The sequence below is a fragment of the Microtus oregoni genome, unplaced genomic scaffold (genome assembly GCF_018167655.1).
Source record: "Microtus oregoni isolate MIOR12 unplaced genomic scaffold, Mior012 000003F_ref0000135, whole genome shotgun sequence".
Taxonomy (NCBI): domain Eukaryota; kingdom Metazoa; phylum Chordata; class Mammalia; order Rodentia; family Cricetidae; genus Microtus; species Microtus oregoni.
In genome coordinates this window covers 63,513,105-63,536,088 of record NW_024543062.1, presented here as the reverse complement: position 1 = coordinate 63,536,088, position 22,984 = coordinate 63,513,105, and the positions used below count along the sequence as shown (strand labels likewise).

General features: G+C 52.5%; 1 protein-coding gene across 3 annotated transcripts; it reads right to left on the bottom strand.

Annotated features, from left to right (window-relative positions):
• Positions 1–1,859: 1,859 nt before the first annotated feature.
• On the bottom strand, positions 1,860–20,606 carry Etnk2 (ethanolamine kinase 2). 3 transcript variants are annotated; one of them, XM_041648649.1, is made up of 8 exons: positions 20,108–20,604; positions 18,305–18,564; positions 15,230–15,352; positions 9,674–9,816; positions 8,358–8,441; positions 6,094–6,239; positions 4,547–4,620; positions 1,860–2,789 (listed from the first exon to the last, which is right to left on the bottom strand). In XM_041648649.1, the coding sequence occupies exons 1-8, from the start codon at positions 20,360–20,362 to the stop codon at positions 2,717–2,719; spliced, it is 1,158 nt and encodes a 385-aa protein (XP_041504583.1). In that variant the 5' UTR covers positions 20,363–20,604; the 3' UTR covers positions 1,860–2,716. The 3 variants fall into 3 exon arrangements, with proteins under 3 accessions (XP_041504583.1, XP_041504584.1, XP_041504585.1); XM_041648650.1 differs by lacking the exon at positions 15,230–15,352 and having other exon boundaries at positions 20,108–20,606; XM_041648651.1 differs by lacking the exon at positions 18,305–18,564 and having other exon boundaries at positions 20,108–20,332.
• Positions 20,607–22,984: the final 2,378 nt, after the last annotated feature.

The window sequence follows — 22,984 nt, the reverse complement described above, 5'->3', positions numbered from 1 at the left end:
CCACGCAGGATTAGTCCAAAGTGTGTCAGTCTCGTCCAGACCCCCTCTTTAGAAAAAGCCACTCTCATCTGGAAGGGCCCAGAATCAGCCTGTGAGAACAGAAGGATCTTTAGAGGAGTGGTCATAGGGGCCAGGGCCATCCAGTCCATGAAGGGGGTGAGAGGGAGAAAAGAATGTTCAGTTTCTGGGTAGCAAAGGTAGAGGCTGTGAGATTGAACCTGAGCTGATCGTCTCAAAGATCACTTTGGGGAGGCTGCATACACACACTTCAGCAAAGACATTCAGAAGTATAGCGAGCTTCAGAACCCAGGAACTTAAGGCTCAGACTTGACGCTGCAAGGGGGTTTCTAATTCTACTTGCTGGTGAGTAGGTAGAACAAAGACCACACTACCAAGAAGTAGAGGCAATGGATCAGGGAATGGCCTCATCCCCAGCCTTGTCCTTTGGAGCTCCGACTGCCTTTTCTTGCTGTCTTCACACCTTGGCGCCCTGCCCAGCCCCAAGACAGGGGCCAACAACAAGAAATCAGCCCAGGGTTCTGGAAACATCTCTGCCTGCTGCCTGGCCCAGTTAGGTGGCCACTAGGGGGAGCTGCTTAGCTCAAAGCCCTTAACTTCACTCCAAACTTGAACCTCCACCAAACCTAATCTTTAATCTCCCTGGGACTCCTTGCAATCCTGAGTTCCCCTTTGCCCTGTGGCTGGTCCTTGGCAGCCTGGAGGGTTGGGCCCGCGCTGCCAAAAGTATTCCAAATACTTCTGTCCGCAGACCTCATCTACCTGCTGGGCCATCACCACCCCAAGTCCTCTGGCCAACTGGAGCCTCACCCCTTCCTAGGAGAAGCAGGGCACGGTCAGGTGGACAGAAACAGGGACAGTATGTTCTGGTCGCTATTAGGAAAGCTAGCGGCAAGCTCACCTGACCCCTGCCCACTTCTCCACAGGCCAAAGGTCAACCCGGGAAAGGTGGCCCTGGCCTGGAACTCCTGCCTAGGGTGACAGAGAGAGGTGGGACTCTGGCTTTGTGGGGAAGGAACACAGAGCCCTCTGCGCCTCCAGCCCACCTGCCTGCCCATCGCAGCCACAATCTACTCAATGCAGCATGCTCGTCTACAGGGTTATGGAGGCTGCTCATGGAGCCAGCTGCACAGGGACTAACTATGCCTTTGGTTCTAGGACCTTGGGGACCCCTCCTTCCAAGCTCTGGCACTATCTGTATGCCTGGGCACGTCTTTCCCCCCCCAGGTCCTCCGTCAGCACACTCTGGAGGGCCTGCCTCCACTGGAGCATGTGACCTTGAAGGCCCTAGCCGCCAGTGTCCACTAAAAGCTGTTGCCATGACGCCTGGTCCATTTGCAGGCAAATGCTGAACAGCCGGATGCTTCCCCACCCTCTACCCTGGCCAGCTGCTGCCAGTCGAGACAGTTGAGGTGTTCTTGCTTGAGTTTCTGCTCTTGCCTCCTGAGGAGGCTGGTTGCAGAAAACTCATGCCTGCTGCTAGACAGTGGCTCTCTCCCACCCAATAGCTGAGGGTCAGAAAGGATTGGGGGGGGGGGGCGTAAGTGTTCTGTCCCATGTTCTCAGGATTAGCCCAGTTGCATCAGGGCTCCCCTGCTAAGCAATGTATTGCAGAGGCAATTGACAGGGTGGCGAAGGTGGAGAGGCTGTGGAAGAGAGCATCAGTCTTGCCCAGTTCTGCAGGATGCCGGGCAAGGATGGCATCAGAGGTGCACAGGCTGTTGTTCCTGACTCAAGCAGGTACAGACGCCAAAGGCTCAGCAGAAGGGAAGCTGAGCCTGGCCCAGCTCCTCCACATGTACAATGGTTACACTCCAAGCTCTTGTCCTTCCAAGACAGCATTCCAGAAACAAACATTTTAATGCAGAAAAACATAGTAATTTACAGTGAATCACGGTGGGGGCCTACAAACCCCCTAGGAATGAATAGTAAGGACCGGGAGGGGGAGACCCGAGCTGGTAAAGGCCATGCCCCTTGCCTCCACTGCTTATTTCCGCATGAGAAGACCTCGGGTATGTTCAGAATAGAAGACAGAGACGAGCAGACCCTTGGAGGGGAGAGAGGCGGAGACTGCTGGTCACTCTGGTGCCTGCCACTGGATCCAAGGCCATACCTACTCAGGGTCTGCCCTTCCCTCCCCTCCTAAGGGGCCTGGCAGAAGCACAGCCCGAGTCCAAGGGGAGCTGGAGAAGGGGTGACCGGATGGCATCTGGCTTGGAGAAGTTAGCAGCTCAGATGAAGCCGCAGAGCTGGCAGGCCTGGCCAAGGAGACAAGCAGAGTTAGCTTCCTGCTGGCTTGGAGCTCAACACCTCTCACCTGGGGCAGATGCCCCTCAGCTGGAGGCTGGGACACCAGAGGTAGAAAGGAGCCCTTCCCCTCTCCTACTAGGAAGGGTCAAGGACAAACAGGCAGCGTGAGCTCCACAGGCTTGGGCTGGCCACGGTGTGCTTTCTTCACAGGATGACAGTCTGGGTCCAGCTGTCTTCAGGCACTTCCTCTCCAAGCCTGGCAGGGTGAAGGGGAACGCCCCCACCCCAACGCTGGGTTTCAGCCCCTCCAAACAGGAAAATGAAGTCTTCATTGGCATCCACAGTGAGGGGGGCAGGGCGCTTCACCATGGTTGCCCACCTTCCCCAAGGGTGCCAACCTCAAGGCAAGAGGGTACCCTTGGGAGCAGGTCCGGCAGCAGGAGGCTGGTCACTTTGGCATCTCCAAGGCCAGCACTTGAGGCTTCACTCTGAAATACTGGTTGAATCGGATCACTGCGTACCTGCCAGGGACAGGCAAGGAAGCGCGTGAGCATGGAGCCTCGCAGCCTCCCGAGGACTCTGCCTCCCAGGCTCAAACCCGCCTAGGTCTGGGCGAGTGAACTCTGTTTCTGAGACAGGGTTTCTCTGTGTAGCCCTGACTGTCTTGGAACTCACCAGGCTGGCCTCAAACTCACTGAGATCTGTCTGCCTCTGCCTTCCAAGAGCTGGGATTAAAGGTGTGCACCGCCACTGCCCGGCTAGGGGAAAGACAACTCTTAAATTTTCACTATAGTCTCATTTCTTCACTGAGACGGGAGCAATCCTCCTGATCGTGTGCTTGGTGTTTTGTTTATTGTTTTGTAGTGTTGATCTGTGTGTTGTTTCACAGTGGACCTGTTAACCCTTGTCACTTTGTGGTCCCAGCCCAGTGACCACTCTGCTCTGTCCCTATGCACGTGACTATCATGTCTCAGAGTCCTAAGGCCTGTCTTTTTGTGACTGCCTTATTTCACTCAGCAAAATGTCCTCAAGGTTCATCTGCATAGCACGTGACCAGATTCCCTCGTTTACAAAGCCAGACCGGTGTTGACATTCTGTGTCATTCATTCGTCAGGTGACAGCACTTGGCTGCCTTGGGGGCCAATGTTCTAAACAGACTTGGGTGCGCAAACACTACAATGAGCCCGCTCTTCAGTCCTCTGGGACATGCACCCAGGAAGAGGATTGCTGGATCGTACAGGCGTTCTATTTTTCAATGTCTAAAAAACATTCCCAGAATGGCTGGCCAGTTTGCATTCCCAACATATACAAGGGTTCCTGTTTCCCCACATCCTTGCAAATGCTCTTGATTTTCTGTCTTTGTTGGTTTTGTAACATACTCCGATGTGAACGCCAGTATCTGGGCCAGCATAGTGCTATAGCTGAGGGTGGATGGGGACAGAATGGAGGAATTAATTCCCTGCCTGCAAGGACAAAGGGGCCTCATTTAATAGACTCCCAAGTTGTCATAATAAGAGTTTGGATATGATCCCTAAGCCTACGGAAGAGGTGGATGCGAGTGGTTCCAGGGGGCAGTGTGGGTAGATAGAATTCACCTGAGTAATTTGTGAAAGACCCTTGCCTTCTGTAGCTCCTTCTTAGTTTTTTTTTTTTAACTTTATTTTATGTGCATTGGTGTGAAGTCCCTTGGAACTAGATCTTCAGACAGTTGTGAGCTGCCATGTGGGTGTTGGGAATTGAACCCGGATCCTCTGGAAGAGCAGTCAGTGCTCTTAGCCACTGAGCCATCTCTCCAGCCCCTCCTTTTTAGTTTACTATTACTATTACTGTGTGAGTGTAGGGTGTGTGCGCCACAGTGCATGTGGAGGTCAGAGGACAATTTTCAGGATCCAGTTCTCTCCTCCCACTTTTCCATAGGTGCTGGGGGTCGAACTCAGCTCACCAGGCTGGGCCACAAATACCTTCACCCACCGAGTCATCTCACTGGCCTTCCAGCCTTGCGCACTGATTCTCCAGCCTGTCTTTATTTGTCCCAGGCTCTGGCTAGGATGGTACCAGCAGAGTGGGCCCTGGTGCTGGGTAGGACAGTATAGCAGGCTTAGTGGAGGATGGGAGCACTTTTGCTAGGTTTTGTTGGGCTCCCTTGGGAACTGGGGTTAGGTCAGCTGTGCAGTGGAAGGCTCTGGCATCTTATTTTGATTAGCTTGGTCACATACTAGTCAGGGCCGTGCCTTCTCTCTGCCCCACGCCCATCTTCCCCAAATGTCCCCATACTCACCTGAGGAAGTCAAAACTGATGGTGGAGTACTGGTTCTGTATGAGCGCCCAGAGTGCCCAGAAGAAATGGGAGGCCTGCAAACAGGCCAGAGAGGGTCAGCCCTACAAAGCCACACCTGTCACAGCCTTCAAGAGCGAGAGAGACACAGCCACCGTGGGTGTCTTGCAGAGCTACACACTGTCCATTGTGGGGAGATACAGAGGCCAGACCACTGGATAGTACTTGGGGACCCACTAGTAAAAGGCAAGAAGAGTCAGTTCTACCCAGATCCCCGCATCCAGGCAAGCAGAATGGGGCTCCATGGACTTTAAGGTTCTCCAGGTTGCCTCTTTCCACCCTAGGCTCAAAGAGCCAGAAAGCCATGATTCCCAATCCCTTCCCCCAAACTACAATACTATACCCTTCCTAGGCATGGGGGTGCACCCTTAGGGCTTTTCCCACCCATCCCAGGCTTTTGTCACGCAGTTTCTGAGAAGGGTTCTCTCTACTTCCCTTTCCATGACTTAAAAGGGACGTAGGTGAGCCAGCAAGCATGGGGTTGTTTTGTTAAAGGTTGAGCAAGAGATTTGTTCTTAAGGTGCAACAAGGAGGAAGAGGGCCAGGTTTGGGCCAGTGTGGACCAGAACAAGCAATCAATCACAGAAAAGAGAGATTTTCTAAGCTCTGTTACGAAGTGTGAAACTTGGAGCAGCTGGCTTGTGTCCCCATGTGTTAGTAGTCCTAGTGCCCTAGGCACAGGCCAGTGGACACCTGGCTTGAGCCATTTTCCTTGGAGAAGTGGCATTCCCAAGTGAATGCCATAACGCAGTATGTGTGTGTGTGGGGGGGGGGGGGGAGCCTGGGAGGCAAGGCTGGAAAGTTATGGGTGAGGTAACGGTGGAGGTTACAAGGGGAGGTCTTAGTGCATCATGAAACACTAAGGCTAGCTAGCAGAGAAAACCACCCATCCAAACAGATTTGCTGAGTTAGGAAGCTGAGGTCTTTCTTGGAAATGTTCATCTAGAGAGGTGAGTGCCCAGGCTGGGTGGCATAGGTGTCAGGAACATTAAGGGGACATCTGAAATGATTGTTCTAAGACTCTTTTCTCGGTGGGGTGCAGTCCAAAACTGGACTGGCTAGTCTTAACGTTTAACTTGACACAAGCTAGAGTCATTTTGGAATATGGGATCTAAATTGAGAAAATAACCTCACCAGATTGCCCTGTAGACAAGCCTGTAGGGCATTTTCGTGACTGCTTTGGGAGGGCCCTGTCCACTGTGGGCGGTGCTACTCCCTAGGCTGGTGGTCCAGGATGGCATGGGAAAGCCCGCTGAGCAGGCCATGGGGAACAGCCAGTAAGCAGCGCTCCTCCTAGCCGCTACAGTTTCTATGTCCAGGTTGCTGCCCTGGGTCCCCTGGATGGTGGACTTAAGCTGTAAGGCAAAATCAGCCCTTTCCTCCCCAAGATGCTTTTGGTCGTAATGTTTCATCACAGCACTAGAGACCATCACTAAGAACCACTGACCCTGGGCTCTGGGTGGGAGACTATGGCAGGTTCAAACACTCACCAGAGCAAATTTGTTGACTTGTGCATAAAGTCGCTCCACCTCTCTGGGGGTTGCAGCCGTCCCCTTTTGTGCCTCAAGATAATAGTTCAGCCACTGTAGCTGGATCTCCCGAGCTGGATACCGGCAATAGTCAACCTCATTCACACCTACAAGGCAGGAGAAAGACAGAAGTTGCTGGAAAAGTTCCTCTCAGGTTTGAGCCCAGGAGTCTCCTACCTTGAGATGTGGGCTAGTCTGGGGAGGGGCCCTCTGAGGGCAGCTGGGTCAGTAGAGGGGTCTCCCCTACCCAGCTGCCTAGGGGTGAGGAAGGAGAGGCTGAGAGTGGTCAAGGGTCACTGCGAGTGGTGGGAATCCCAGGGCAGGGCCACCATATGCATGTCCCTCTGTAAAGTGATGCTTCAGGTCTCGGGCTTGGACCACTTGACCCCAGACCAACCTTCTCAGCTCAGCGCAATAATTCCCTCACCTTCCAGACAAGGAGTTGGATTTAATTACCAGTGTTAGATGTCGGTGCTTGCACTGGCATTTCCCAGGGAAGTGTCCCACCTCCACTGCTCCCATGACTGACACCCCCATTTGTACCCTTCCCCATCCTAAGTGTTTTCAGGTTGCTTTCCAGTTGCTCCAGGTATGTGTTTGGCACAGGGTAGACCAGGGACTAGAAAGAAGTTTATTTAAGGTGGGAACAGAGCTGGGCCACAGTCTCCAGGGTCTCGCCCTTGCAGGTGAGAAGGCCCAGGTCGCACAGTCTGTTACTGGCGGGGTTGGGCTGGACCTGTATCTTCCTACTGCCCAGAGTGCAGAGTCTGCCTGCTGGCTCCTAACGGATCCAGACCACGCCTTTGGAGAAGCTCTACTTGGCCTTTGCTCTGTGCCCTGGACAAGGACTTAACACCTCTGCAAAGGCCTCCCAGCGGTGACCACTGCCAGGCCTGTGCCCTGCAGGCCAGGCCTCTGCTTCAGCTCCGCTGAGGCCCAAACCCTCCCCTCTGATTGCCCTAGAGAGTTGGGCTCTTGGCCGCAAGCAACTGAACCAACCTGGTCCTCTGAGGCTCTAAAAGAGGTGTGATACATCAACCTGGGCTGGGCTGGGTTGGTTAGGGGAAGCCCTGGGGGCCAGCCATAGCATATTGGCAAGCCCACGTACCAGCCTGCAGATGGTCCCCCAGCTGTGCCCAACTCCAGTGAGGAGTTGTCTGCGTGGTCCTATGCCCTGCTGCCCTTCCATGGGACTAGATTATTATGTCTTTAGGGTACAGCTGCCAAATCTGAGGGAGTAGGAAGGGGGAGACTTTTTTTTTTTTGAGGCTGGATCTCTATAGTCCTGGCTGTCCTAGAATCAATATATAGACAAGGCTGGCTTCAAGCTCACCAAGATCTGCCTGCCTCCCTCTGCCTCCTGAGCACTGGGACTGAAGGTGTGTACCAGCACACCCAGCCTTGCGTGTGTATCTTAACTCAAGGGTGTGATGGAGGTATTACACCGTCTCCATTTTACAGCCTTAAAGGGCAGCGATTGACCTGAATCCCGCCACTAGTGACGACAAAACTAGGGTCGAAACTCAGGAAATCAAGTCGTGGGACTACTTTTAACTACCTCTGCCTAGACATTTGCTTCAGGACACCAGGCAAATGGCTCCTTACAGCTTATTTGGTCACATATCTGCATTCAAGGCCTGCAGGGACAATTGCACAAGTTGTACTGGGTATGAAGGATGAAGGAGTGTTAACCAAGCTGGTGAGGGCTGTCCTCGTCCTGAAGAAGGGATATTTTCTACTTTTTCTCACTCCCCCTCCTTTGGTAGTAGATATTGAACTCAGGGCCTTGTACATGCTAGGCAAGAGGTCTACCACTGAGATACATCCATAACTATCTTTAATTTTAAGATGGGGTCTTACTAAGTTGCCCAGATTGACCCTGAACTGGGAACCTCCTGCCTCAGCCTCCCAAGTAGCTGATATCACGGGAATGCACTACTGAGTCCCGCTTGGAAGGGGGGTCCTTCTTAAGTCACATGTCAGGCCGAGTAGCTCCTGGGATGGGACCCAACAGTGAATGCATATTCCTCATTTGTACCAAACTGCCTGTCACGCAAGCTAGCAGAGGGCAGCTCTGGAGAGGCGTCCCTTTCTGTGAGCTACTTTAATCTTCAGAAGCAGGCTGTGCCCACCTTCCACCCATCAAGCCTAAGCCAAGAACCACTTGTGGTAGATGTGGTGCCCTATCATGAGGAGGGGACTGAGGTCAGCATAACTCCCCCTACCTGCGAACTCGTTGAAATGGTTGCCAATGTCAAAAGCCTGGTAGTTATACCCCGCGTACTCATAGTCAATGAACCTCACATGGCCTGCAAGGGAAAGAAGAAGCAATGAGAGCTTTTGTCCCCACAACACACCCTCTGGTCCTCCCTGATCTCTGCTGCAGCCTTCTAGGCCGCTGCCCTCTGTCTACCTGCCTTCCCCATAGCTCCAGGCCTCCAGCTCAGCTGGGTCCTCAGGTTCCCGTCTAAAGGTATCTGTCCACAGCATAACTAGGGACCAGAAGCAAAGCAAATACTTCCTGCCTACCATGTCCATGGTCCCGCAGTCATGGAGTCAACTCACTATAGACTGCAGATCTTTAAAATTTGATCTGAGGGATGGAGATATGGACCAGCGGTTAAGAAGTACAGGCTACTCTTGCAGACAACCAGAGGTTCATTTCCCAGAACCCACATGGTGGCTCCTAACCAATTATAACCACAGGTCCAGGGGATTCAACAACACCCCCTTCATCCCCTTTTGGCTTCTTTGGGCACTACGTGCATATGCCACATGGACATAGATGCAGGCAAAATAATCATACACATAAAATACTAATTAAAAAATTATATGTATTAAACATGTACAGCATTTTCCCCTTTGTCCTTCCTAAGACAACATGGCTTAACACCTATTTAGCTCATATTTCCACTGTACTGGATATTGTAAGTAGCCAGAAGGTACCAGAAGATGCTATATGGATGTCCTATGCAAATACACTCTTGCTTATTTTTACCTGTTTTCAGGGTGCTGGGGACAGGGTTCGGGGTTCCACACATGGCAACTCTGCCTGCAAAGCTCCACCCACTCTGCTGTTTTATAGGAGACTTGGCATTCTTAGATGTCCCACAACCAATCTTTCATGTGTAATGGGGGACCCCTGTATGCCCAGGGAAACTATATCCTCAGCAACAGTAAAAAGCAGATAATCTCCCCCTCTCTCTTCTCTTCCCCGTCCCCCTGCCCTCTCGAGGCTTAGGGAAGCCATGATGTCTTCAAAGGCCCACAAAATCATCAGGATGCAAGACTTGGGTGTTCTCATGTTGAAGAGCTTCTCAGTTAGGATCTCGAGTTCCTTCTTACAATGCGTCTTTCTAAGTGGTACTTTCCTGTTCCATTTCCCTCTTCTTTCTCACAAATTAAGATCACCGTTAGGCACACCCGTGTCCTCCGTAAAAAAGGAAAGTCAAAACTCAGGTCTCCTAGTCCTTGTCCTCGGACCCCTGAAGCCAGCAGACCAGCCGGCTGGCCCAGCTCTGAGGGGCTTGAGGGGCTGTACCTTTGGCGCTGTCATAGATGATATTCTTGCAGAGCAGATCATTGTGACAGAAGACCACAGGGGACTCCAGTTGGGACAGGTGCTCCTTCAGCCAGGACAACTCCTGTTCCAGTACCTCCACCTTAGGGACATCTGCAGAAAGGCTAGGCAGTAGCAAGAAAAAAAAAGTTGCAGGTCGGGAGAGGGTTGACTCAGACAGGCAAGCCCTAAACTCCAATCCAGTCATTATTTTACTGTAGAGACTAGAGACCTCAGACAAAAAGACAAAAGGCCAGTCCTGAGAGCCCCACTTGTCACACATAAGTGTATCCTGTCCTTCTGGTTCCCATGAGAAGCAGGGAATAACCTGGTCAAAAAAGTAGCTGGCAAAACATAAAAGCCACTAACTAAGCCTGGCAGCAGTGGTGCATGCCTTGAATCCCAACACTCAGGTGGATCTTGGTGAGTTTGAGGCCAGCCTGGTCTACAGAGCTAGTTCCAGGACAGGCAGGGAGACACAGAGAAACTGTCTTGAAAAACAACAAACAAGCCAGGCAGTAGTGGTGGCACACACCTTTAATCCCAGCACTCAGGAGGCAGAGACAGGCGGATCTCTGTGAGTTGGAGGCCAGCCTGGTCTAAAAGAGCTAGTTCCAGGACAGGCTCCAAAGCTACAGAGAAACCCTGTCTCAAAAACAAACAAACAAACAACAACAACAACAACAAAAACCCAAAAAGAAAAAAGAAAAACAACAAGCAAACAAAATGTCACTAACTAAATGGCATCCCGGCTACTTTGTGAATGGACAGGGTGAGGAAGGGGGGACCCAGGAGAAGACAGGAGAGGTGACAAGTGTCACAGGAAAAGAGAATGGGGCCCATGGAACTAATGTGAGAGGCAGGACAGACTGCACCAGGAACTCCCGAAGAAAGGCTGTGCTCCTCTAAGATGAGATTCCCCTGTAACAGAAGCCCAGGAGGGACTGGAGAAACAGAGCTTTCTCAACACAGCAGAGGGGTGCCCTGTTGTCAGTCACTTCACAGGGATGTAACGAGGCAAGCTATACACCATGCAATGTCAGAGAAACAAAAGCACCCGCAACACACCCCGTGGGAGAGACCTGTTTTGCCATTCCCAGCAACTAATTCCTGTCACCTCGAGTTATGAGTGCTTCCAGTCCCTGGCATCTGCTAGACTAGCTTGAAGGCGGAGCCAAAAAGCACAAGGCTACTTCCACCTACTCCCGAGTCACACTGAAGTAGTGTTGTCTGCCCAGCGTGCCGGGTTGGGGAATGGTCAATCAATGCAGAAGTTGGGCAAAGACATGCTGAACTCAGGTGCTCTGAACTTTGACCTTCAGGTACACAGGTCTGTGTACAGTGAAAAAGCCAAACAGCACAGGCTTTCAAAATTCAAAATTACCCCTGGGAGGGGGGTGCTAGGCCTGGTCTCCACTCCTGTTTCTCTGCCTAGGACAGCAAAGGTTCATAGGGGAAGATGAAAACAAGACGGGTCCTGGCTCAGCTCCCCACACCGGACAGAACTGTCTGAGATGTCCTTATGTCCCCTGTAGAAAAGAAATGCCAAGGGGCTGGAGAGATGGCTCAGTGGTTAAGAGCACTGACTGTTCTTCCAGAGGTCCTGAGTTCAATTCCCAGCAACCACATGGTGGCTCACAGCCATCTATAATGAGATCTGGTGCCCTCTTCTGGCCTGCAGGCACACATGGAAGGAATGTTGTATACATAATAAATAAATAGATCTTAAAAAAAGAATAATAAGGAAAAGGAATGCCAAGGCTAGAGGGTCTTAGGTCTTCCATCCTACAGGACTGGGAAATGGAGGGTCCAAAAGGGCAAAAAGCCCCATCCCAGATGCCTCATAGCACAGGCACACCTAGACCCAACACCTCACCCAGCTGGCTTCCCAGCCCACCTACCGTGTGTCATCACAGGGCTGTGGACCCTTGATCTGTTCCCTCCGTCTCTAAGACAGCTTCCCTGCTCCGTCTCTAAGACAGCTTCCCTGAGCCAGGCAGCCCATGGACAGAGCGGAGGGCAAGCTCCATCCCCAGCCATGCATGTGGTCCTGAAGCTACTCTGGAGCTCCTATCTTACTCCAAGACTATCTCAAGATAAAGTTGAGGAGGATTCCTTTGGTCTTCCCAGTTCTCGGTCTGAAAATCCTGTCACAGCCGGATGCCCACTCCCAGTTCCTGGCCTCAGTCTGACCCTACCCTGCCATGCCAAGGCCACTCTGATACTCACTATGAGGACAATCCGGGCCCATCTCCAGGGCCCCCTTCAACTGTGGTGTCCCTCCCTGAACATGTGGCCTTCTGCCAGCTTTGTAGGCTTCCATCCTGACAGCACCAAACCCCTCCACCTCTGCAGGGTTGGCAGTAGAGTGGCCATCGCTACCACCCGGAAACATTCACACTGCAGAAACAGTGGAGGGGATGAGGGCTGGGGTCTCTGGAAAGCCAGGGGCTCCTGCTGAGGGAGGAACTGCTGCTTGGCCGTCTCCTTTCAGTCCCCACTGGAACAGCAAAAGTCCTTTCTCCTTTAAGGGACCAACTCTCGACTTCTCCAGACACTTGACTTTCTACCTTTGCCCCCTCATTAGACCACCCATCAGTATCCCTTCATGATGTCCCTAAGGTAGTTACCAGCCCACACTGCCCCACCCGGGGCCACCAAGTCACTTTCTGCAGTCTCTGACATAGCCTATTCTCCATTCCTACCTACCCACCAAACTGCCCCAAACTGTTCTGTGCTTCAGGGAGGTCACCTAAATGCAGTCCTGGTCTATAGGAACACTCCCTCACCCAGACTGGCAAAGTCCATTCAGCAAGCACTCTATGGGGAATCCCTGTTCTTATAGCCCAGGTCTCCTAGTCCTAGGACCTGCCCCAGCTTATCTCCTTACCTCTAGTGCACAGCCAGCCCCCTCACCAAAGCTGCCCTTAAGCCCAGCAGGCCCCTTCCTAAACTGTAGTTCTGGCTCAGAGACCTTGAGAATAGCAGGCATGGGGGCGGGCACATACTTGGAGTCCTAACACTGGGGAGACCGGGATAAGACCATAAGTTCAAGACAGATTAGCTTGAGTTACATGAGTTTTAGGTCAGTGTGGGCTACATAGTAAGACCCTGTCTCAGACAAACAAACATACAAAACCCAAACACACCTTCATGAGTTCCTGCTGCTCTTCACTTCCATCCTGGCTCCTTAAGCCTGGTACCTAAGCCCTCTTCCCTCCAGCTACCATTCCCCCCTGCTATGGCCTCCTGAACTCACTGGCCACATGACCCCCTCAGGCTGTCTCCTGAGCTGGAGCAGCCCCTCTCATCTTGCCCTGCCACCTCTGCCATGATGATTTTTGCTGCCCCTTCCTACCGCTGCTTATGCATTACACACCCTGCCTTCTTTAGTGCCAAGTACAGGCGTGCTCTGTTTGCCAGGCTCTGAAACTCCTCACAGGCAGGACCTGTGCCACATTCACCATGGCTTTTCTACCGTTGTAATCCCAGTCAGTGTTTGTGAAATGAAGGATCGAATAAGTCAGGACTGTGAGGGAATGGCTGGAGTCCAAGATGCTCCAGCCCGTCTCCATGACTGCTCGGCACTGTCCTGCTGTGGGCTATGCAAGGCGATTCTAAAGGATGAGGGAATGAGCCCTTAGAGAGGCTCAAAGAAGCCTGGATTTCCCTGAGGCCAAAGGCATGACCACAACAAAGGAGGCTGGCCAGTGGTTCACCAAGGGCCTCTCCCTCCTGGACAAGATCATTCTCCACAGCTGCACAGGGACAGCCAAGGACGCTGTGGTGTCCGTTCACGTATGAGCGGCAGACCTGCACCTGGAGACAGCTAGTCCCATCTCGACCTGTCCAGCAGCGGTGCTGGCTGAGGGGACTCTAGTAGTCTTCAGGGGTATGGTAGCCCTTGTCCCAGGATCTGAACATGGCCAGACAGAGGGCAGGCTAGGGCCATTCTGGGCACTCATAGCACAGTTACTGGGTGTGAAAGTTTAGATAAGGTCATGGGTGTGTGCAAGAGATGGATGATGGGGTTGGAGTTAATGACTGCCATAGAAGAGGAGGGAATGAGAGTCGTTTCTTGTGGACCTCCCTCTCACCCGCTCTACTGTGACACCGGCGGAAGTTGTGTTCAGATTAACTGTCTATTTCAAAAACTGCAAGAGGAGAAGACTTTGAATGCCCAGCACAAAGAAATGATAGGCATCGGAAGTGAAGAAACGAGTTCCCTGATTTCATCACTGCGTATTGTATGTATGTCTACCAAAGACATTCAAATACACTCTTTTTGGCCTTTTTTTTTTTTTTTTTTTTTTTTACTTTTGGTTTTTGTTTCTTTGTTTGTTTTTGGTTTTCCAAGACAGGGTTTCTCTGTAGCTTTGGAGCCTGTCCTGGAACTCACTCTGTAGACCAAGCTGGCTTCAAACTTAATGAGATCTGCCTGCCTCTGCCTCCTGAGTGCTGGAATTAGAGGTGTGTGCCACCACTGCCCAGCTTCAAATACATTTTAAAAGGCAATGCTTGCTGGGTATGATAAAACACACCTTTAATCCCAGCTCTGGAAAGACAGAGGCAGATTGATCTCTGTGAGTTCAAAGCCAGCTTGAGCTACACAGTGAGTTCCAGACCAGCAGTGGGGGGGAGGGGGGCGTTTTACATTGTTTCAAAAAAAAAAAGTTGTGGATGTATGGGAGGTCAGGGGTCATGTTGTTGAGTCTTTTCCATGCTTTAGTCTCCTAGGTGTGTCAGGAGTTGGATACCTGCAGGCTGGCGAGCAAAGGGGGAGTTTGGGGGACCCTTCTTTGCTTGAAAGTAGAATGAGGCCAGGAAGGAGACCTCTGTCCCTGGAAAGAGCACTCGATGGAGCAGTGGGTGTGAGAAGAAACAAAACAGGGAACATGGTTTCCAAAGGCGCACAGGCTTAAGAGGAGTCTAGGCGATCTGCAGGAAATGGTGGTTCCCAAGGGCTGGCTGTCTACTCTATGACCCTTGAGCTCCGCACCTTAGGTTCTCAGAGGCTCCGCCCTCCCATGGTTCCAAAGGAAGACAGTTCATGCAGAGTTAAGTCCTAGGAGGAGAAACTAAAGCCTCAAACTGACAGCCTGACAGGGGAGCAGAGCAGCCTTAGTTGTCCCTGATCCTGCTTCCTGACACAGTCAGAAAACTCAAACAGAAATAAATGCTAGTGTGTAAAATTACTGATCTGCATTGCTAAGACGCAGTCAGTGGCCTCCCTCTGCCTGGACTGCGGCTCAGGATGGAAGGTGCCCAGGAGAAACTCTTCTAAGAGTTGCCTGAGAGATGGCTCAGCAGTTAAGAGTACTGGCTGCTCTTCCAGAGGTCCTGAGTTCAATTCCCAGCACCCACATGGCAGCTCACAACCGTCTGTAACCCCAGTTCCAGGGTATCCAACCCTCACACCAGTGAACATAAAATAATAATAATAATAATAATAATTTTTAAAAAAAAGGTTGCCTGGAGGCAAGAGTAGGGGGTGGGGCAGAGACATTGGCAGCCCGGAGCCCTCCCAGATCTCTGTACCTGGGAGTGATCTCATCCTTGACCAGCGTGAAATAACGGTGCATCTTATGCCAGAGGGTGGGCATAGGCAGGCTGCCATTGGCATGGATGGCGTGAATCTTTGCCATTTCTAGGGCGATTAACCTACAACAGAAATGTGAGGAACAGTGAGTGTCAGGACGGGGCTTCTCCTCATGCCCAGCCCCTCCTGACCAGAAAGGGTTTGGAAGGTTCTTCTGGATACTAGCCAGCGGGCCACGTGTGGCATCTCTCCAAACAAGGTCTCGGCAGAAGGCAGAAAAATGCAATGAGACCTTTAGCCATCGCCCCTTTTCTAGTCCCAGAGCCGGGTCAGAGAAAAGCAGACGCCCATCCCCGCTCCCACCCCAGGCTAGTGGCTTGACCTGCCCCAGTCTTCCCATAGCTGCCCCTAAGAATGCTGAGGTAACCAGGCATAAGGGTAGTATCCAACCCTCAGACTTCACCCCATCCTCTGGAGAGGCAGCAGCAGGTCCCTTTCCATGAAGAGAATAGTGGGTGTTGTTGACAGGCAAGGAGGAAATGTTAGCTTTTTATCAGTCTGGCCAAGGTGAGGAGGCTGGCCCAGGGCAGCCCCTTCTGACACTACAGGGTGAGTGGATACCAAGGACGCAAAACAAGCCAGCCTTCTATCTTCAAGTTCTCCTGCAGACATTATCCAAGGTCCTGGGGGAGGAGTGGGTAGCAGGGAGGTCTGCTGGGAGTGAGAAGGGGTGCATAGAGCACTAGCTACCAGAGAGGGAAGGACCCTGATAAGAGCCCAGCACCAAGGCCAGTGCCAAGGTCAGCAGAGAGGCTGGGGTCCCAGCTGGGCTGAGGCAGCCCTCCCTGCTCCCGTTCAACCCTAACTGCCTGCCAAGCCTTCGGTGTCCAAGCTTCTGCCTGTCGCTAGAATAATAATAACTAGGAAGGACAACAAAGGCCCTGGTTGTTTGAAACCTTGTTACAGAGCTGTCCTAAGCTGTCCTCCTCTTGCCGGGACTGGGAAGGGACCAGCCATACACCATCAGGATAATGGCAATTTCAGGTTCCTCCTCAAGCCTGCCACACTTCCTCAAGGGTGGAGGGCCATCAGCAGTTAGAAGGTACATGGAGGTCAGGGGTCCTGGGGTAGGTGAGAGCCCACCAAGGGTCTTGGAAGACCAAAGACACAGACCTAAGGCCCAGCCCTAGTCTTCCTTCCCTAGGGAGACTCTGAACAGAACCGTTCCTTGAATGTCAGAAGGGCTTTAGTGTGAATAGCAATTGAAGTAACTTCAACACTCAGCATTTTCCTGCAGCAGAGCCTCAGCAGACCAGGCAGGGGTGGGCTCAAGAGATATGGGATGTGGGGTGGGGGTGGGGTGCTTTCCTGCAGGCCCCCTGTCACTGTGACAGGATGGGGAAAGCTCCATCCTGGGAAAATCACCAAGCAAAGGCCTTCCTCCTATACCCACCCCAATTTCTGGCTCTCCCCCAAACACCAATTTCTTATTATGGCACCTAAATCCCCCTTCAATCTTCCTGACAGTGGTAATTGTTTCCAGAAAGAGGATGAGTGACGGCATGAGGTTCACAGAGGCAGAGAGAGACTAGGAGTGGTGGGGACCTGCCAGTATTTGAGCTTATTTGCACAAGACTAAAGGAGGAGCCATGAGAAAGGCAGAGCAGGGCCCCTTGTACCCCACTTTGACCTCACCTCTCCAGGTTGGGTATACTCAGCTTGACTGCCAATGACCCCTAACATAGGTGGACACACCCTTCACACACATACACACGCATGCTCTCTCTCTCTCTCTCTCACACACACACACACCCCAATGCCAGCTATAGCACAACTCAAATACAATGTCCTGAGGCCCCAGCAGTCTCAGAGGCAGCACTGAAGAGTATGGAGGGCCGCCATGTATGCAGAAAGCTAAGTGTGCTTGGGTTGACTTGAGGGGGGGCACAGCTGAGGAGGCATTGAAGAGCTAAGTCTACCCCTAGGTGGGCATTACTGCCTTCAGCATGCAAGAAAAACCTCCTTCCTCTTGGGTTGGACACAGCAGATGTCAAGCAAAGCACCTGGGCAGACCCTGCACTGTTGCCCCCAGCATCAGGAGTAAAGGTCAACTTGCCCATGCCTCACTATGATAGCCTGGTGGCCTTCATCTGCGTGGGTCATGACACTGGGGAGGAAAGGATACTGACTGACCACACTTCCTGGCCCAGCTAGCACAGAGAGGGTGGTGTACTGGGGGCTGTTTGGTTCTTCCTCTTTTGGGCCCTACAGTAGTAGTCACAGGGCTTGAAGGTTAAATGCAGTTCCTAGGCCCCACATATCCAGGTATTCACTGGGGACAGGGCCCAGTTCTTGTGGGCCTTCTGCATGGAGGTCTCAGTCGTACTCCAGACATGGGTCTTCACTGTCAGGGAACCCAAAGGGCCCTCAGCTTAGGGGGCGGGGAGAGGCTAAAGTCAAGTTCACCCTGGATTGGGCTGTTTGTCTTCACACCTTCCACTTTCTGCAAGCAATGGGAGGGAAGCTGCTCAAGGTGGCACACACCTTTGATCCCAATACTTGGGATGAAGAGGTAGGTAGACCTCTTTGAGTTGAAGCCAGCCTGGTTTACATGTCAAATCCCATGCTAGCCAGTGCTACATCGAGAGACCCTGTCTCCAAAAGTAAATAAATAAATAAGAAAAAAAAAAGACAGAAAGATGGGAGGGGGGACATCCTGTGTGCCTTCAGAATTTGGCAAAGATTTATCTCCAGGGCTTCTGGATGTTTCCATATCTAACACAGGGTGGATAGAGGTTTGAGATATGGGGACAACAAAAACAACAAAAATCTGATGTCTGTTACATTTTTGGGACCCCCTTTGTTCCCCTGGAACGCATCCTTCTAGTGGACACCACTGTGAGGCTATGGAATGTTGGTTGCAGTCTCCAAGAAGAGCATATCAACAAATATTTTCAAAGCAATGTGGAAACACGACTTAGGACTCTTACAACTCTTCTTCAGGAACCCCACTGCACACGGAAGAAGCCATAGCCTCAGGGAAAATGGCGCATAGTGCCTTGTACCCTACTCACCTGAAGAGCTGGGGTTCTCTGATGTGTTCCGGTCCCAGGGCCACACCCTGCATGTACTCATAGCACAGCCCATTCTGAAAGGTGCAGTAGAGTTTGGGGGCGCAGCCGTGTGCTCGCAGCAGCTGGAAGTTCCTGACCTCATTCTCCCGGTCCACCAGCAACTCTGTCCGCTCCCCATACACCCGGACCAGGACACAGTCCCGCATGTCCTCCTCCACATAGCAGGCCACTAGCTTGTTGGTGATGCCATCTTTGAAGCGCTAGCATGGGGAGAGGGGAGCTATGGGTGGAAGGATGGGGTACAATCCTCGGCTCTCTTCCCAGAGCTTCAATCAGAGCAGAGTGTACGCATTTGACAACTGAACACAATCCCACACCAGCCAGCACTATCCTCTGCCTGGGAGTGAGACACAAGGCGGGAGGGAGGTGGCAGCCCCAGTGAGCCCAGGCACACTCACTCAGCCTAGATCTGCCTCCAGGGCATGGGATTTGGCAGAGTGGGCATGTTCACACTAGGTAGTGGGTAGAGCTTCTCCCCACTTTCTCCATCCTGACCTGAAGGAATCCACCACAGGTGAGAGTGGCCAAGGAGGGCTGGAAATCGCCCAGCCATCCTGACCAGCTGCCTCTTACCAAGGCAGGCAAGGGCTCTCAGCTTTATCTCTTGCTCCATCCAGTGGCAGAGGGATAAGGAGGGTACTGAGGTTGGCACTCATCCCAGGGTTCTGGTGGCCAGAGGTCATTGAATCTCTGAATTCCACACCAAAAGAAACAGGAGACAACAGAGTGGGAACAGTCTCTGGGCATGGCGATAGGGAAGACGGAACCATGAGCTAAAGTTTTATGGGCACCACGTGACTATTGGATGGGATTTTAGAGGCCACCTGAACCCACTCTGGGTGAGGAAAACAGGCCTAGTGAGAGTACGGATTAGTATTGCTATCTAGGGCTGGATTTAATCTCAGGTCTGCCTTGCTCCTGACTAGGTCTTCTGAAAAAAACAAAACAAAACGCTACCACACTCAGCCTAGATTCTCCTCAGAGCTGTGCCTTCCCCACTAGGAAGGTCTGTGACATCGAACCCTACCCCTCTGCACCTTCCTGCGCAGGCTTCCCAGGCTCTGGGCGGCTGAATAGATGTAAAGATCATTTTTAAGAGAATGCAGGACTGTTAGGGAGTGAGCTAGGGACCAAGTTGGGCAGCTTTGCCCACAGGTGTGTATGGGAGAATGAATCCAGCTGAGGTGGGAAGACAATCTGTGGGGGTGGGGGGTGGGGATTGTTACTCAGAGCTAGCCTGAGGCCATGGTGAAGGTGTTTGCTGGAATTCCACAGGGCTGGTTCCTGGGGTTCAGACCCCTTAGGGCTTGGCTCTCATGATAGGGTGAAGCAGCCCCTCAGGGTGTAGGGGGATATTTCCTTAAAAGTTCGTGCCTCCTCGGGTTTCAAAGTGGTTGAGTTCGCACTTCTGGGCAACTAGGGGGACAAGCTCTCATCGTCAGGGGGGTGGGGCCGCACGCACAGCATGCTGACAGTGGGCAGGTCGACCTCAGGCTGAGTGCTTTGGGAACCCCTGGAACAGGCGAGTGCGGAGGGTCCAGGAAAGCGTGAACCCAGCTTTGCATAGGGATCAAAAGAGATGGAGAGCTAAACACATATACAAGCCACAGTCCAAAACCTTTCCTGCGCAACAGCGGCGCAACCCTGGGACCAGCACTCGGAAAGATGCACTGACGGGAGTCCACGCAGCCCCGCTGCAGCCCAGGCAGGGCCCCATCCCCGGTCTCGCGCCCGCTCGGCTACCTTGGTCCTAACTTGCTCGGGCTTCCAGTGCGGCCGCAGCTCCCGGATGAGGTGCAAGGCACCGGGGAGGATGTCATCCTGATCCACCACGACGCTGAAGCACGGGACGGCTGCCCTCGAGGGCCCTGGTGGCTCCCAGTAGCCGGCGCTGGCCGCCGCCTTCTCCTCCATGCCCCATGAGCACTGCGGGCAAGGCGCCTGCCTCCGCAGGTAAAAGGGCGAGCACGGCACTGGAGCTGAAGGGGGCACAGCCATTCCCAGCAGCCCCACCCCCTCGGAGACGCCGCGCCCGCGTTAGCCCCTACGGGGGGGCCCTGAGAGGGAGTGGGAGTGGTCGAGGAGGGGCCAGGAAAAGTCCATGACTCAGGAGCGAGCCGCCCGCTCCGTTCGCCGGGGCCCAGCCCGGCAACACAGCTGGCTGGGGATCGCCAGGGTCTGCCGCGACGGTGACATCACGGGCCACAGCAACGCCCCTGCCAGCCCCGCCCCCTCCTCCGGGCGAGTGCAGCCTGCGGTCTCCAGCAGCCGGGGCAGTAGCTACCTGGAGCTCTGGGTGGGAGTGATGCCCCGCCTCAATGACGCAAAAGGTGGGACCTCCTAACGCCCCGCCCCAAGTCCCTGTTCAGGCAGCCTAGTGCGGGATGACCGGTTTCCCGTTGGGGCCCACATCCCTTCTCCAGCTCTTTCCCGGTAGCCAAGGGTAGGGCTCGTCTTTGTCACCACCTTATCCTGGAATATGGAGATTGACTGCTCCCAAAGAGTGGGCTTTGGCTTGCCCTCAAATCACTGGACCCCTGGAAAAGGTTGGACTGCACCTCTAAGGCCTCCAGACATCGCTCACCACCACACACATATTCTCTGGAAAGCCACTTGGTGCTGGGGTGTGACTGTCCCGTAGGCAGAATGAACTCTAACTGAACATTCTCCGGTATCTTATGAGTACACGGGCACTCACTAAATAATCCTTAAATCTTCTTCCCTGTCCTGAGAGGCTGACTGGGCACACATAATAGGCACACATAGTAGGTACACAGGCACCTGTAGCCCAGTGCTTTGTTGAACAAAGAGGTGATCAAAGGCCTTGAACAACCTGTGGACCTAAGTGCACGTGGAGTAGCTAATGGCCCAGATCCTGGCGGACTTGCTGTGGAGAGGAGCCTCTTAGATGCAGTGCCAGCCTTCTGAAAGCCCCATCTTAGCCAGATGTTCCCCGGGTCACCTCCAGAGCAACCTGTATTAGCTGCTAGCCCCCTGCTGTAGCGCAACCTGGACTTGCCTTTCGTTGCTTACCATCTCATACTGCTGCACTTGAAAAATGCCCCCAAAATGAACGTTTCTGTGTCCCTAAGTTGTCCTTTTGACCTATTCAGGAACCTCTCAACCCTTTGATTCTTGCTGCCCAGAACCCAGGTCTTCTGGTACAATTTCTATGTGATGCCTCTTATGGTGGGCACTAGCCCCACGTGGGGCTAGTCAGCACTTGAAATGTGACTGCTGTGGCATTTTGTGTAACTTTAATCTTAATAAGGATGTAAATAGCCATTTGTAGCCACTATACTGGACATTGTAGCAGATGACAGAGGATGGACCGCCTGCTTGAGGTCATGAAGCCCCAGCATGCCAGAACTGGAAAGGACATTGCCTCCAGCTCTTTCTTTTGCAATAGGCAAAGCAAACCATGCTGGGCAAGGGTTCACAAACAGTGGAAGGCCAGGCTCTGGTTCTCAGCTTCTCTGCCAGGACTTGGCAAATAGCTCTGCTATGCAAATACCACCTCAGAGAAGCCCGGGGACCCTTAACCCCAGCAGAGTGAAATCCAGACACCAAGGGCTTCATTGGTACCCAGTGTTTTATACTTTTTGGACAGCAGAGGGATGAGAAGCTACAGGTAGAGGCTGCTTTCTCATCCCCAAAGCTACACAGCTGGCAGTGGAGGGTGAGTGGGAGAAGAGTCATCAGCCTGTGGTGTCCTCAGGCCTGTGTGTGAACCTGACCCTAACCAAGGTGTCTGAAGCTCTGTGCCTGCGCCAGCCCCACTCGCTCACATGGAATTGAGGCGGAAGTCCCTAGGCCCTAAGGAAGCCAGCTTGACTGGGTTCTAGGCTAGTTTTTCATCGTTTTTCAGGATTCTTTGCTGCTTGATTCTTCACCAAGGGATCTTGGGCAAGTGTCTTTTTCTGTCTCTATATTTATCACATGTAAGGTAGGGTTGCTGGAGGTCTGAAGTCCCGGGTTCTTAGATGGTGATGACGTAGATAGCCTGTGTAAATGGTCACATGGCATATAGAGGGTGCAGAGCAAGCTGAGAGGAGTTTCTCAGGGAATCTCTCAGCAGCACAGAGTCTGGGATCAGTACTGGATTCTGTGAGCTTGAAGCATTTTTCTGACTCTCTCAGTCAGGGTCGCTATTGCTGCGATGAAACACCTTGATCAAGCAACTTGGGAGGAAAGGGTTTATTTGAGTTACACTTCCACATCACAGCTCATCAAAAGAACTCAAGATAGGAGGTCAAGCAGAGCAGGAACCTGGAGGCAGGAGCTGATATAGAGACTGTGAAAGAGTGCTGCTTACTGGCTCGCTCCTTCGGACTTGCTCCTTCTGACTTGTTTAGCCTGCTATGTTATAGAACCTGGCTCCACCCACAATGGGTTGGGCCATCCCACATCAATCACTAATTAAGAACATTTCCTACAGGCTTGCCTGTGGCTCCCTCCTAAGGAGGCATTTTCTTAATTGAGGTTTCCTCATCTCAGATGACTTTCACTTGTGCCAAGTTGACTTAAACTAGCCAATGTGTTTACCTACACTTTACTACTACAGCCCTAAGGGTTTTTTTTTTCCCAGTTGCCCTAGGGGAACATGCGACCTCTCTCTTT